We start from the raw sequence: 16,384 nt of genomic DNA, 5'->3' as shown, positions 1-16,384 counted from the left end.
CTGCTACGGGAGACCAGGGAGTGGGTGAATCTCCTGGTGTGTTAGCTGTGATTAGCTTTGAATGCCTAGCCTCGGGGGAGGTAAATAACTCTCTTGGTCTTACCTTCAAGGAGTGAAGTCTAGTCTCGCACCGGCTAACCCAGGGAAGGGGGGGAAGCTGGGAGAGGAAAGAGGGAGACCCAGGGTTCTGGGTCTTGGGGGTCCCCCAGGGAAAGGTTGGGGTGACTCGGGGGTAACTAGGAACCCCAATAGTCCTAGTTGGTGGCAGCGAGAATAGATCCAAGCTGGGTATCAGCTTGGGGAAGGTTCACAGTAAACACTCAGATGCTGAACTCTAAGTCCAGATCTGGGACAGACGTTTGTGACAATGTGTTCCATCTTATTTTAAATGCTCTCTGAATCAGTTTTTATAGCACTATCATGTTTTGTTTCTTTAAGCTGTATAAGTGAAATTGTGTTAATTTCATCATATCCCTTATTTTACCTTCCAACATTTCAGTTGCTCCTATGTTCTCTTTTTATAGGGAATTGCTCGTGATTGTTACGCAATGGCTCACAGGCTTCGTCACCGCTCTCTAGAGTTGCGTGCTATTTCACCTGTCAGTATTTGTAGGCAAATGTCTGTGTTTTGGCTACCTTACTACATTGTTGTGTGTTCATTTAAGAGGTCACTTAGTCTTTTCTTCTCTCAACTCCCCCCATCTTTTTCTGCGCTTCATCTATCCAGCCAACAGCATCCTATTTTTTGTTTCATTAGTGCTATTGTTACTAACTGTAAAACTTTGCATTTTTTTATATTAAATTATAGTTTTGCAAACTCTTATTTTGGGGTTGATAATACAACATATAAATGGCATGCTGGACCAGATCTTATGCAAATCCTGTGTCATAATACTGTAGTGCAAACTGTGTTCCTCACTTTGGCAGAAAGCTAGTGAGCTGCTAGGCCTGTCCCCTAAATAATCACCTTTGCATTTATTATATCTGAGTCCTGTCTCTTCTCTTTTGTGAGGAATGCCACCACGAGAGTGAATAATACAACTATTTTTCCCTTGTTTTATAATTTATCATTTGTCTCTCACCATGCCGAAGGTTTGAGGTAGACTCTGAACCCACATTTGATCATACTCATGTGTGAGAGTGGATCCTGTGTTGAAAACGTCCTAATATCCTTTTAGTAATGATGCCTGAAAGTGAGCCATGCTATTGTGCTGTGCAAAAGAATAGGTACATGACATCCTTACATTCTGCTTGAACTTTAAAACTATATGGTGACATCTAAATTCAGTGTATACTTTGACTCCCCAGAAAACCACTGAATATGACATTTGTGTATTCTGTCAAGTAAGGCAACAAATAGGATAGACACTAAACACGCTATCTGTGTAGGCTAACTGTCACCTGAAAATTGGCTAGTGCTGACAGAGAAGATATCAAATACTGTAGTCCTAAACTGCACCTCCTTGAGGCTTTGAAGATGAGTCTTATGAGAAACACATCTATGATGCTCAAGCATTTACTTAACATTATACTTTTGAAATGTCAGAATTACAAGCATCAGTTACTGAGGCATTAAGCTGAAATCCAACACAATTTAAATGGTAAAACCTTAAAGGTAACATATGAGGCCATAACTATGGGTCTCAGCTGGAAGTATGATATGTACTGTTAGGATGGGCAGAACTGCAGTGGTGTCTACTCTCAAAAAGAAAGTTCCTCCTGTCCAGCTAGAGGAGCAATCTATCTATCTTGCTGTAAGACCACTTTGTGTGCTACTGACTCTCCCAGCATGAAGAAACAACAAAACCTAAAGATTTCAGAACATATATATCTGAACAGTTCCAGCATAGCTGAAAAGGGTATGTACATAACACAGAAAAGAATATTTCACCGTGAAATCAGTGTTGCTGCATCTCTGTCCAGGTAATGATTGATTCAAGATGAAAGATTGATTCTGGACGAAAATAAAATACTTGTACTGACAGTCAAATTTTCCGGTACGGTCCCTGACACTGTTAAATATAATGTGAAAGTTGCAAGTTACAGCACTATTCAAAGACAACATTTGTAAAGCAGTATGTTACAGTACAAATCTCACACACACAATCTTCAGCTGAAGACAGCCTCTAACCTTGGACATGGTCACAATGTGAACATAGGTTTACTAAAGATCTTTGAATACTTAGCACCAATTGCTTTAGCAATATCCAAACCACTTGACTTGGTGTCAGGAAACTCTTACTTCCGACTAAAGCTCCATATTGACACCACTAGTTGCTCAGTGTCATCAGATGATTCCATTTTGCATCTAGAAAAAAATGTGGAACAAAATGATAAAGGAGAAGACTCCACAGAATGATACAGACATTAGTGATTTTTATTAGGCCTGTCAAGTGACTAAAAAAATTAATCCTGATTACTTGTGAGATTAAAAAAATTGTGATTAATTGCAGTTTTAATTGTACTGTTAAACAATAATAGAATACCATTTATTTAAATATTTTTGGGTGTTTTCTATATTTTCAAATAGAAGCTTGAGGCATGAAGCGGGGGGCTTCAGCTCCCTCGCCGCTGATGCCTCTCTCCCCACCCAGAGGTATGCAATTAATGCATTAAAAAATTAACATGTTAATTTTATTTTCAGTTAATCACAGGCATTAACTGTGATTAATTGACAGCTCTAATTTGTATACATATGTACCTCATTTTCACAAATAGGATAAAGTTTAATTGTTTTTTGTTTTTAACTTTCGTTTAAATGAGGGAGAATTGCAGTGTATTCAGCAATCCATCCCATGATATGTAATCCAGGACATACGCTTATTAGTGTCACCATTCAGTTTGCCTAAATTATGTTTCTCCATCTGAGAACCAGAGAGCTGCAGATCATCGGCCTGCACTCTAAATAAAGAATCCCCATTGTGCTGTTTTATAATGGAGCACTGTCTGTATTGCCCCTCAGAAATAAAAATATATATCACTTTGTTTAGTATTGTGTAGTTGTCTCCAGTTTGAATCTAGCCAGGTCAGTGCCTTCGTTAGAGGTAGAGGAGTAAAGGATTTGGGTGAGCATAGAGGTTAAATTACCATTTTACCCTTGAGGTGGTCCCTGTAGGTCAAGTTTGAAGTATATTAGTTTATACTGTGTACTTGACATATTTATGGATAAACAGGGGATCTCAGTCTTCAGAGTTATCAGTCTGGTTTAAGATTAAAAAAAATCAGAAATGATCTGATAACAGTGACTATGCTTAAACTTTGCTTTTGACTGATAGCTTAATCATGTGACTTCGGTATTTGGAGCAACCTTTATATTTATATATAGGATACCTAGGTGATACTGCAAATTATGAGGGAACATTTGTTATTCAAGTCAGTTGACAGGTTTAAGCATGGTGGCAACGGTTAATACAGTTTTTAAATTAAGTAGGATGTCTGGAGAAGAAAAGACTGGGAGTTGGTGTGTGTGTGTGTGGGAAATAAGTCTCCAAGTACATAGTTCTCCTTAACTCTGGAGGATAGGACAAGAAGTAATGCATTTACATAGCAAGTGAGACTTAATTTATATATTAGGAAAAACTTCTTTATATATGTAAGGAAAAACTGTAAGGGTAATTAAGCACTACAACAAATTACCTAGTATCAGAGGGGTAGCCGTGATAGTCTGAATCTGTAAAAGCAGCAGAGAATCCTGTGGCACCTTATAGACTAACAGACGTTTTGGATCATTAGCTGTCGTGGGTGAATACCCACTTCATCAGATGTATGTAGGTGAATTTCCAGGGGCAGGTATATATATGCTAGCTAGCAAGCAAGCTGAGATAACAAGGTTAGTTCAATCAGGGAGGATGAGGCCTGTTCTAGCAGTTGAGGTTGAAACCGCAGGGAGGAGAAACTGGTTCTGTAGTTGGCAAGCCATTCACAAATTACCTAGGGATGTTGTGGAATCCATCTCTGGAGATTGTAAGACCAGGTTAGACAAACACATGTCAGGGATGGTCTAGAACAGTTGTTTTTAATCTGTGGACACTGGGCGGTCTTAGGCTATGTCTAAGGGTCTGCAAAGGGTGATTATGAAATAAAGTTTCAGATCCACAAAAGCCTCTGTTTTTCTGATTAATGAAAAGTAAGTGAATACCTCACGTACAGGTCTCAGTCAGTTTTCGGTCTAAAACTTCTAGGCAGGGGTCTGCGGACCACAATTGAATTTCCAAAGTGGTCTGCACTCAGTTTGAAATGTGTTAGGGGACTGCATATGGAAAAGGTTGAAAACCACTGGTCTAGATAATACTTAGTGCAGAGTACTGGACTAGAGACCAGAGGAAGTAGTGGGGGCAAAAGACTTATCTGGCTTTAAGACTAAGCTTGATAAGTATATGGAGGGACGTTATGATGGGATAGTTTAATTGGGCAATTGATTTTGGATTATCGCAGATAGTCTGCTCAGTGGTCTGTGAGGGGATGTTGGATGGGATGGGACTGAGTTACTGCAGAGAATTCTTTCTTGGGTGCTGGCTGGTGAGTCTTGCCCACATGCTCAGGTTTAGCTGATCGCATATTTGGGGTCGGGAAGGAATTTTCCTCCAGGGCGGATTGGCAGAGGCCGTGGAGGTTTTTCGGCCGTTCCTCTGCAGCGTGGGGCATGTGTCGCTTGCTGGTGGATTCCCTGCAGCTTGAGGTCTTCAAATCTCAATTTTGAGGATTTCAATAATTCAGTCATGGGTTCGGGGTTGTTATAAATGTGTATGGGCAGGGTTTTGTGGCCTGCCTTGTGCGGGAGGTCAGACTAGATGATCATATTGGTCCCTTCTGACCTATGAGTCTATGAGTCTGAGTCTATGAGGTCCTTTCCAGTCCTAGATTTCTATGATGTAAGGGGGAAAAGGTTGCATGATAGTTAGATATAGATATAGCCTTTTCTTCTGGAGACATAGGTTTAAAGAATATTTTGTTCAGAGGTAAAAGATGGCTAGGTTTCATTCTACTCTCCATTTTTGATCATTACAAATCTGAGTTTAGGCTGGAGGTGTACTTAATATAGCTGTGTGTGGAAATTTCTGGAGGGCTGATTCACAGTATACTTGGCCCAGGCTAAAGCTTCTAGCTTCTATCACTTTTATGAAACCCAAATTTACCCACAAAATATTAGATGTAAATTGAGTTATTTTGGAATGTTGTCATTAATAGTGCTTTTCAGAGAGATGGCTGACAATTGTAAGCTCAAATGCCAATTTTAATTAATTTCCATATGCAGCATATTTTGCAGGTTACACTGTACATGTGAAAATTTTGAGCTTTCTGGTTCCTATGTCAAACAAAATACGTGCAGCTTTCTTTCAAAGAATTTCAGAGGCTGAGTAAAATACTGTGATTAACAGATGGCCTGCAAAAATGCATGTATTATGTTAACAACATTTCTGTGCTTAAAGTAGTTACAAAAGTGGTTACAAGATAATGTTAATATAAAATGTGTAAATGCTTTCTTTATTTCAGTGTTGAGGAGTTTTCTTCACTGCAACTGTTTGCTCACTGAGGTTATCTACACATAAGATGCTGTACCGCTGTAGTGCCTCAGTGTAGATACTGCCTACATCAACAGGAGGGATTCTTCCATCAGCATAGGTCATCCATCTCCCCAGGAGGCATTAGCTAGTTCGGCGGAAGAATTCTTCCATGGACCATTGACCTAACACTGTCTACACAGGGACTTAGGTTATGTCTACACTACCACTTATATTGGTATAAGGTAGGTTGCTCAGGGATGTGAATAAGCCACCCCCCGAGTGACACAAGTTACACCTACCTAAGCACCAGTGTGAACAGTGCTATGTTGTGGAAAAGCTTCCCCTGCCAATGTAGCTACTGTTGCTTGTTGGGGTGGATTCATTAAGTGAATGGGAGAGCTCTCTCTCATTGACTTAGAGTGGCTACACTAGAGAGCTGACAGCGGCATAGCTGCATCATTGTAAGTTTTCTAGTGTAGCCATAACCTTAGGTCGACTTATCTGCACCTGAGAGACGTAGCAATGCCAGTGTAACTTTTCAGTGTAGATCAGCCTTGAGTTACTCCACTTAAGTCTGGTCTACAGTAGAAAATTAAGTTGGCATAACTACATCTCTCAGGGTGTGGCGATGGATTACCCACACCAATGGGAAAATCACTCCTGCCGGTGTAGACACTACCTATCCAGAAGTGCTATCACTGTGGCAATGCTGCTGTGGCATTTTAAGGCTAGACGAACCCTTAGTGAGAGAGATCACACTGAACCATCTCAACTGCACAGAGTAATTGAGTTAGCAGATGATGACTTTGTTGTAATTGGGTCTGTTGCATCACTACTTCATTACTCCAGAGTCATCAGCAGTTGAGCTTCAGCACTGTCTCCCTCGATGGGCCATCTAGCTTGAGTTTAAAAGCACCATTTATCTCGAGCTACAGATTTTTGTGTGTGGAGGGGATTGGATTTAGTTGCAGAACTATTCGAGCTAATGCTACAGTGAAGACAAACCCTAGGCTCCAGATCCTCAATTGGTATGAATTGGCATAGTTCTGACTTTAGGGGAGCTACGTCAGTCTATACCAACTGAAGAGCTGGCCCTGAATGTCAAATGGATTAATAGATTTTTCTTTTAACAACAGAGTCATAGCACAGGCTGTGCTGTTTTTAGAACGATAAATTGCCTGTCTCTTGTTCTGAAAAAGTTTGGCTGCTAATGATTGTGAAATGGTTAAAAATCCTTGTTGCGTTTGGAGATTTCTAATGTCAGCTGGCCAGAATGTTCTCTGTGTAGATTCAAATTGGCATTTTTGGTTCTGTTCATAGAATTGCCAAGATGCTGCAGAATAAAACTAATAGGATTACAGACAGTTTCACTATTGCCATTTGCAAATCTTTTGAGCTGAGAAATTGTCTGGTTGTTTATCATTTGTAATGCTTCATGCGCTTGGGAAAACTGAGCTGAAGTCATTTACAGGGAAATAGAGTAAGGAAAAAGATGGATCTCCATATCAGCCACAAGGCTTTGGAGTGGGGAAAGGAGACAGATCTCTCTCTCTCTCTCTCTCTCTCTCTCTCGGGGTGGGTTGGTGTGGATCTTCAAGTACATCAGACTTACACTAGCCAAAGGATGTGAAAAGCCCTAGAGACAGCATTCTACCCACTTCCCATCAGCTGGTCATAATGGAAGGGAAGTTGGGGAGGGGACATCTTACCATGGCATTTTACCACCTTGTGTTCATAGTAGTTGTCAAATACATTAATCCATTCCTGCTGTTGCTGAGGGCTGCTAGATGGGCAAAAAACTGTCTAGCCAGTGTTTTGTCCCTTTTGATCATGAGCTGGGAAATAGTCGTTGGTGTGGTTGAGGAGCAGCTGCCACCCGTTTTCCTAGGAAGCAGGCTGGGAGAAAGAAGGAAGCTATGTAGACAGCCATTGTTGAGGAATGGCTTACAGAGGAACCTTGTAAGACTGGGAGGAGGATGTATTATGTTGATTTTGGGGGATGAGTGGTGACAGACTGAAATATTGCATTTATGTTGACATAGGTATTTTTTGTGAAGGCTAGCAAATTTAGTCCTCAGGCAAGTGGGTGTCAGGAAAATTTTTCAGGCCTAGGAATAATTATTCCTGGAGTAGAAAGACAAGGTTTACATTCAGTGTTTCACAAAATATTTGCACTCAAGTAGATCATTTACCAATTTGGTAGCGTTATAAGAATCTGAATGTTTCTGCTAGTATCTCTATATCAAAGGCACATGTCAAAGTTTTAAGATTAACCTATGTGAAAAATACATAGAGTGAGCGGCAAAACTTCTTTAGATTCTAAATATAGCTTAGTATTGGGGCATGGAGACTAGGCCATTTGTAAAAACAATGACGTGTCCTTGTGGCACCTTAGAGACTAACAAATTTATTTATGCATAAGCTTTTGTGGGCTAGAACCCACTTCATCAGATGCATGAAGTGGAAAATACAGGAGCAGGTATAAATACGTGAAAGGATGGGAGTTGCCTTATCATTTGTGAAACTCTTTAAGGGGGGGAAGAAATGAAAAACAGAAGTACAATATTCAGTGTCTTCTGTGGCAGCAGTCAATTATTTTAGTATTACACCTCTACCTCGATATAACACTGTCCTCAAGAACCAAAAAATCTTACCATTACAGGTGAAATTGCGTTATATCAAACTTGCTTTGATCCACTGGAGTGCGCAGCCCCGCTTCCCCCGAAGCACTGCTTTACCGCATTACATCTGAATTCGTGTTATATTGGGTCGCGTTATATCGAGGTAGAGGTGTATTTAAAATTTATGTCACTGTAATGCCCAGAGGCTCTTGTCATAAATAGATAGCTAAGGGTTAATGTTTCTTTCACCTGTAAAGGGTTAACAAAGGGAACCAAACACCTGACCAGAGGACCAATCAGGAAACCGGATTTTTAATAATGTCTCAGGAGGATGTTTGGGTCTGTGTCTTTTTTCTGACTCTCAGCTATAGAGGGGTCTTTTCTGTCTTCAGCTTCTAAATCTTCAGTGTCAAAGTTGTGAGTACAAGATAGATAAAAACATAGGCTAAATTATGTTTTTTTGTATATACATGTGTGTAGTTTGCTTGGAATGTTTAAATTGGATTATCTTTTTGGAATAAGGCTGTTTATCATATTTTTCTTTAATGCATAGCCCTGTATTGTCGACTTTGAGAAGCAGAGATTATTTTTTTGTCTTTTCCTTTCTTTTTATAAAAGCTTTCTTTTTTTTTTTTAAACTTGTTTGACTTCTCTTTTTCTAGTTATGGCAAAGGGATAGGAAATCTCTGTGCCGGGATTACTGTCTCTCTCAGGGGAAAACTGGGAGGGGGGGAAAAGAAGGAGGGGAAGGTAAATTGGTCCCTCCGTTTTGTGTTTCAGGGATTGAGGCAGGGAAATCTCCTAGTAAGCCAGGGCGGGAAAATCTCGGAGGAAGTAAAGAGCAGGAGGGGAAGTGGGTTATTTCCTTTGTTTGTGAGACTCGGGGATCTTGAGTCTTGGGGTTCCCCAGGGAAGGTTTTGGGGAGACCAGAGTGAGACAGGCACTGATTCCTGTCTGGTGGCAGCGATATCAGATCTAAGCTGGTAATTAAGCTTAGAGGGTTCATGCTAGCTTCTCAGTTTATGAACGCTGAGGTTCAAATTTGAGTAGGAAGCTATGACAACTCTGTTCAGAATGAAGGCTCTTTTTTGCTGGATGCTGTAGAAACAAATGGAGACAGTGTCCTGGTTCTCAGTTATCTTATGACACTGATGCACGAACAAAGAGAAATAACTTGAAATCCATAGTAGAACCAAGTACCTGCTCTGAGAGCTATTTTTGTGGCCATGCTGAGAATAGGCATTGCCTAATCAAAGGCTGTTATCTTTTGGCATATGTTTACATGAAAGTCTAGAGTTCAGAATCTTAGATTTATTTCTCTTGCAACAGTTGGCATTCCTCATAGCTTAAACAATGCTGTTAACTATGTTCCTTGAACTAATGAAGGTGTTTGTGATGTCCTCCGCTGTTCCAGGAGAAAAGCAGAACCCTGAGGGTTTGACTTCTTAGCAAGTTATTAATTCTAAATCTGTTTTAAAATGTCTGTGCCTGTGTTTCATTTTTAAATGGCAATCTGCTGGTTTGGGATCTCTAAATATTTTTGGTGTCAAATTTTCATGTCCAGTTGCCTGAAAGTTGAAGAAAGTGAGGACTGATTAAAAAAGGGAGAGTGAAGAGTATAGGCAGTCCTCAACTTAACAACATTCAAGTTATGACAAACGGCATTTATGACGTTTATAAATTGACATCCTGTTTCGACTTTCTGATGTCAGTTTTGACTTACGACATCAGTTTCGACTTTACAGCGCTCGATCGGACGTTGTTCCTATGGAAAAATCAAGTTACGCCGTTTCGACTTAAGACACGATTTTTCAGGAACCGATGACTGCCTGTATTCAAACTTGTAGGAGTATTAAGGTTTTTTATAAAATGTACTACTAATTGAATCATTTTAAAGTGATTTTTCTTGTATGGTGATATTTTTGCTACCATTTTAGGAAAACAATTACAATTCATCCATTGTGAAAACTCACTTCCATTTTAAAGCCCATTTTTAAAGCCCATTTAAGCCCTTTGAGGTCTGAATAATTGAATATTCTATCTGGCAGATTATTTCAGGCATTTACTGCAAGATCTAATTAAAGCACACAAAGTTGAGTGAGGAGTATTGCAATTCTGTAATGAGCATTTTGCATGTGTAAATGGATAAATGAACAATCATGAATTTAAAAATATTGTGAAAATTTTATGTTTTAAGTACGGGTGAGTGCTTTGAGATCTACTGATGAAAAGCACTTTAGAAGTAGGCATGGCAGAATTTAACATCTCTGTGGTGGGAAAAGCATCTCAACAGCCCAACACTGTGGCATTTAATTTCAGAAAGGGGAACTATGCAAAAATGAGGGGATTAGTTAAACAGAAATTAAAAGGTACAGTTACTAAAGTGAAATCTCTGCAAGCTGCGTGGATGCTTTTAAAAGACACCATAATAGAGGCCCAATTTAAATGTATACCCTAAATTAAAAAACACAGTAAAAGAACTAAAAAAGAGCCACTGTGGCTTAACAACCATATAAAAGAAGCAGTGAAAGGTAAAAAGGCATCTTTTAAAAAGTGGAAGTCAGATCCTAGTGAGGTAAATAGAAAGGAGCATAAACACTGCCAAATTAGGCGTAAAAATATAATAAGAAAAGCCAAAGAGGAGTTTGAAGAATGGCTAGCCAAAAACTCAAAAGGTAATAACAAAATGTTTAAGTACATCAGAAGCAGGAAGCCTGCTAAAGAGCCAGTGGGGCCCCTGGATGACCGAGATACAAAAGGAGTGCTTAAAGGTGATAAAATCACTATGGAGAAACTAAATGGATTCTTTACTTGAGGGCTTGGCTACACTTGGAAATGTGCAGCGCTGGGAGTTTACAGCTTGGTCCGTATACAGCTGTAAGGAACAGCAGCGTGCAGTGTGGTCCCACACTGAACAGCACCAGTGCGCAGTGTGGCCCATTTGCAGCATGGAGCCAACTGTTGGGAAGTGGTGCATTGTGGGCAGATCTATCCAGCGTTCAGGCGCCGTGCTTTTCAAACGAGGGGGTGGGGTGGTAGTTGACGGAAAGCGTGGGGAGACAGAAGAGAGTGGATTTTGGGCCAGACCACTGGAAGCTCCCGCCTCAAAATCTGCATTCCCCCCCCTCCTTCTCAAATCACCAAATTGTAAGAAGGCTACAACCAGATTAAGCACCTCTCCTGACGACTCCCCCGCCCGGCTGTTTCTCCCTCAAAGCAAACATAGCAGCGTAAGACTCGAAATACACAACAGCTACCAATCATTTTTAAAAGTATTTGACCCTCCCCACCCCTTCTATTCACAAATGCAAGATATGCACCCAAGCCCTATCAAGCCACATAACACTGCCAACACGACTCCCCTCTCCCGCTCAAACAGAACAGCTTGACATTCCAAAGCAATCCCTTTCCTCGGCTTTCACCCTGGAGGCAAAGAGCACTGTCTTGTTTAGAGCCCGGTTCCGCAGCCGTTCTCCGGTTTTGTTGTGGAACCAGGACGGAACCTCCTTAATACCCTGGAGGCCAATAACAGCGCGTTGGTGCCACACCTGATGAGCACGATGCACATCCACAGCTGGAAACGCACACCACATTCAGACCAGTGCAACAAGCCAGCGCTGGCTAGCCCAGGGGAGTTGCACGCTGGCTGGCGTTGTAAGTTGTGTACACAGAGTGAGTTGCAGCGCGTAACCCCTTCCACCATGCTGCAACTCCAGTGTACCAACGCCTAAGTTTCCGCGAAGGATATTAGGGAGATCCCCAAACCGTGAGCCCCGCTTTTGAAGTGACAAATCTGAGGAATTGTACAGATTGAAAGTGACTAGAGAAATTCGGAAAATTAATGACAAACTAGGCAGTAACAAGTTCACATAGGAGACCATAATCCCATTCACGCCAATGAGTTCTAGAAGAAGCTCAAAAATGTGGTGGGAACTATAACATAGGTTTAACTGTTCCTTAAACGCTTCTGTCACACAGTGACCTGATGAGATAGCAATTTAACGCAAATATTAAAAAGGCCTCAGAGTGATCCCAGCAATAAACAGACTGGTAAGTCTAACATCAGTACCGGCAAATTAAGTTGAAACAATAATAAAAGAATAAAAAGCAGACCACAAAGAACAAGAAAGGGCAAAATTCCAACATAGTTTCTGGTAAAGGGAATCATGTCTTACTAATCCTATTAGAGTTCTTGAAAGGGTCCAAAGAACATGTGGGACAAGGGGGGACCAGTGGACTTAGTTGACTTAATTCAGAAACCTTTGACAAGGCCCGCCAAAGGCTTCTTACGTAAATTAAGCTGTCATGTATAAAAGGAAGTCCTTTCAGGATTGAGAACTGGTTAAAGACAGGACAAAGTGAGGAATAAATGGTCAAATTCCAGAATGGAGAGGGTAACTAGTGGTTTCCCCCAAGGGTCAGTCCAGAGACGAGTTCTATTCACTTATCATAAATGATCAGGAGAAAGGGGTAAAAAGTGAGGTGGCAAAGTTTGCAGATGATACTAAACTGCTCAAGATAGTGTAAGACCAAAGCAGACCTGTGAAGAACTTCAAAAAGACCTCACAAAAGCTAAGTGATTTGGCAAAAAAAATGATAAATTGAAATTAATATGGATAAATGTAAAAGTAATGCACTTTGATAAAAATAACCCCACTTACACAACAATACAAGGGGCAATTAGCTACTAACGAATCAGGACCAACTTGGAGTCATCGTGGACAGTTCTCTGGAGATTCCATGCAGTGTGCAGTGGCGGTCAAAAAAGCAAACAGGATGTTAGCAATCATTAAAAGGGGGTAGAAATAAGACGGAGAGTATCTTGTATTGAGGAGTTTACTCTTGATACTGGCATACAGATGGTGGTCTCCTCATCTCAAAAAAGATATACTGGCATTAAGAAGAAGGTTCAGAGAAGGAACTGAAATGATTAGGGTTTGAACAGATCCCACAAAGGAGAAATTAAAGAGGATAGACTTTCAGCTTGGAAAGAGGAGACCTAAGGGGGAATATGATAGAGGTATATAAAATCATGAGTGGTGTGGAGAAAGTGAAGGAAAAGTTATTCACTTGTTCCCAGTAATATCAAGAACTAGGGGTCATCAAATGAAATTAATAGGTAGCAGGTTTAAAACAAATAAAAGGAAGTTCCTCTTCACACAGCGCACAGTCAACTTGTGGAACTCCTTACCTGAGGAGGTTGTGAAGACTGGGACTATAACAGCGTTTAAAAGAGAACTGGATAAATTCATAGAGATTAAGTCCATTAATGGCTATTAGCCAGGATGAGTAAGGAATGGTCTCCCTAGCCTCTGTTTGTCAGAGCGTGGAGATGGATGGCAGGAGAGAGATCACTTGACCATTACCTGTTAGGTTCACTCACTATGGGGCACCTGGCATTGTCCACTGTTGGTAGAGAGGATACTGGGCTAGATGGACCTTTGCTCTCACCCAGTATGGCCATTCTTATGTTCTTATCTAATTGGATTTTTATTTTGTTGCAATTTTGATGATTGATGTTGATTTTTATTTTAAAATTTCCCCTGATCTTTAACAATTCTAATTTTCACAGTAGCATGAAATTAAGGGTGGGACTTATGGCAGTGATGTCACCCTGTGCTGCAACACTCTTCAGGCACAAAGTGCAGGGAAAGCTGCAGTCCTGGCTTGGCAGAGCAAATGCCAGGTGGACAAACTCCTAGACACTGGGGAGACCATTCAGCAGCAAGGTGACCTCCTCTGGAGCCATCCTACTCCTCAGTCCTGGTTGGGATCTCTGCTCTGCCCTGCCAGGACCGAAGCTTCCGCTGCAACTTGGCCTTGCAGGGATTCAGTATCATCAGCCCTGTGTCTGTGCAGGGAACCCTCTGCAGCTCCGCTATCACAGCCCTGCTCAGTCGCTCCCATGACAGTGGGGCTTCAGAGGGCTTTGTGTGCTCCTCCAGGGCCAGTGACATCCAATCCCTGGAAGCGCAAGGTGCATAGAGTGGGAGGATTGGGGCTGCATTTGTGATGACTGTTGCTGATGGACATGTTCTTGTCCGCTTCAGTGTATCAGCTGAAACTGACATTTGCTGACATCTGTCAATTTAAACCGAATCCTGCCAAGCCCATGTGTAAAAGCGAACTAAGCATTAGTAGTGGTACTAGTGTATTTTAAAGTCTTCTTGAGACAGGATATTATATAACAGCTTCAAAAATTTTCCTTTTGTTTCAAAAACAAGAAACTCTGACTTGAACCGTTACTTAATCTTTTGGGGGTAATTAAAAATTTTAGGTGAAGAAAAATAGTAATTTTAATATATGAGTTAGACTTGATCTGGTAGAATTATAGAAATTCCTGTCCTTTAAGAGTTATGCAAATGCAATTCATATGACAAACCTTCATGTCTGTCAGTTTCTTTTAATAAATTTTTTTCCCCTGCTTTTAGTCAGCAGATAAACAGCGAGCCTTAGAAGAAACCAAAGCCTACACAACCCAGTCCTTAGCAAGTGTAGCTTATCTGATCAACACTTTGGCCAACAATGTTCTCCAAATGCTGGATATCCAGGCATCCCAGCTTCGGCGCATGGAATCTTCAATCAACCATATTTCACAAGTGAGACAGTTTTTACTTATATCATCCAGTATGTGTTACTGAAATCATACAGGAGATACAACAAGGGTTTGGTTTATCTGATGTTATGCTGCATGGTGTGGATAAGAAAAGACGGTTGGGATTAAAACAGCAGGGCATCCTACTGCACCTGACTCACATGTTTGACTTAGATTATTAATATAATATCACTTTATTATTAATGTAGTTTATCAGATTTTTTTTGCCTTTATACTACATATACATTTTGTTTAATTTTTATTATCTTAAGAAATGTATATAGAATAGCATATTAGATGGATCATTGAACTGTCCCAACGTGGCTGTCTGTCAGTGGTGTCTAGTCCATATTTCAGATGAAGGCAAACAGTCCCATAAGGCATCTGGCAAAATGGATAATGCTGTGCCTTGGGACATATATTTCCAGCCCTTATTTGGTAATTACCGTATATACTCGTTCATAAGCTGAATTTTTTTAGTTAAAAAGGGAACCACCGAGAAGGGGGTTGGCTTATGAACGGGTATAGAGAGGGAGAGGTGGGACACAGCCCCTCCCTACAACAGAGAAAGCAAGGAGGAGAGGCAGCACAGCTAACAGAGCCAGAAGAGAAGAGGCAGGGCCAGAGTCTCTCCACTTCTGGCCACGCTGCTCTCCCCGTAGCCTCGGAAGCAACTGCAGCTCCAGGGCTGGCAGACTTAAGCCGTGCTGATTCGCCCCGCCTCCCAGATCAGGCTGTGGATGTACCTCCTGGCTCGCCAGAGCACCCTGCGGCCATGCCACCTGGCCTAGCCCATTGGAACATGCTGAGGCCATGCTTCCTGATCTGGTCTGCTGGAGCAGGCTGCGGCTGTGCTGCCCAGCCTGCTGGAGTAGCTCCAGCCAGGCCAGAGACATCCTCCCTGGCCCTCCCCAGATAAGGTGGGAAGGGATGGGATGGGGAGAGTGTGGGGGTCCCGGGCTAGGGGTGGGGTCATGGTGGGGGGTGGTCACACGGGTTACTACCCTGACCCTCAGCTTCTCCCCCCAAAAAACCATTTTCCCGCCAGTTGGTGTCCCAGCCCGTCAGGGTAAGCAGCTGGCATGCTGGGACACTTTTTGTTTAGTTAGGTTTACCTCCATGCCTGCAGATGCTCAAGGTAAACAAACTCATCTCTGCCTACCAGTGGCTTATCCCGAAGGCCAAAGTTTGCTGACCCCTGAATTATAGGATCGACTTATGAATGGGTCATAAAAATTTTCCATTTTTACTTATCCATCTTGGGGGGTCAGCTTATAAACGAACCGGCTTATGATCGAGTATATACGGCAATTTACAGATACCCTGAAGTATGAGATTTGATAGTCTCTATAATTTATATGTAGCTAGTGTAAATACAGATGTTATTTTTTCTGTTCTGTTTTGAATCTTGCTGTTAGTAACAGTAGTTTCTACCTGTTAATGAGTAAAGTAGCATTTCCTGTTGTCCATTTTGAACTTACTGTGTTTTAATTTAGTTTTCTCTTGACATTGATTGTGGGACATGGTAAATTCAAATAATTATATAATTAAGCTGTAAAGTAAAATATTAAACCAGGTATTTGAAAAAAATCTATTTACTTATTTACCAAATGAAGTACAGGAGTTGATGCTGAAAAGCACTCAGAGTAGAGTATTTTCCTGT

The 16,384-nt window shown here is 41.2% G+C and overlaps 1 protein-coding gene across 7 annotated transcripts in view; it reads left to right on the top strand.

Annotated features, from left to right (window-relative positions):
- The window catches only part of ABI2 (abl interactor 2), a 122,163-nt gene that overhangs the window by 41,723 nt on the left and 64,056 nt on the right, over positions 1–16,384 (top strand). For all 7 annotated transcript variants that reach the window (XM_032775340.2, XM_032775338.2, XM_032775335.2 and 4 more), the window contains exon 2: positions 14,558–14,725. In XM_032775340.2, the coding sequence (XP_032631231.1) occupies positions 14,558–14,725 (168 nt within the window). The remainder of the gene's footprint in view (positions 1–14,557; positions 14,726–16,384) is intronic.

This window comes from Chelonoidis abingdonii, chromosome 10, assembly GCF_003597395.2.
Source record: "Chelonoidis abingdonii isolate Lonesome George chromosome 10, CheloAbing_2.0, whole genome shotgun sequence".
Taxonomy (NCBI): Eukaryota; Metazoa; Chordata; order Testudines; family Testudinidae; genus Chelonoidis; species Chelonoidis abingdonii.
This window is presented reverse-complemented; position numbering and strand designations above follow the sequence as displayed.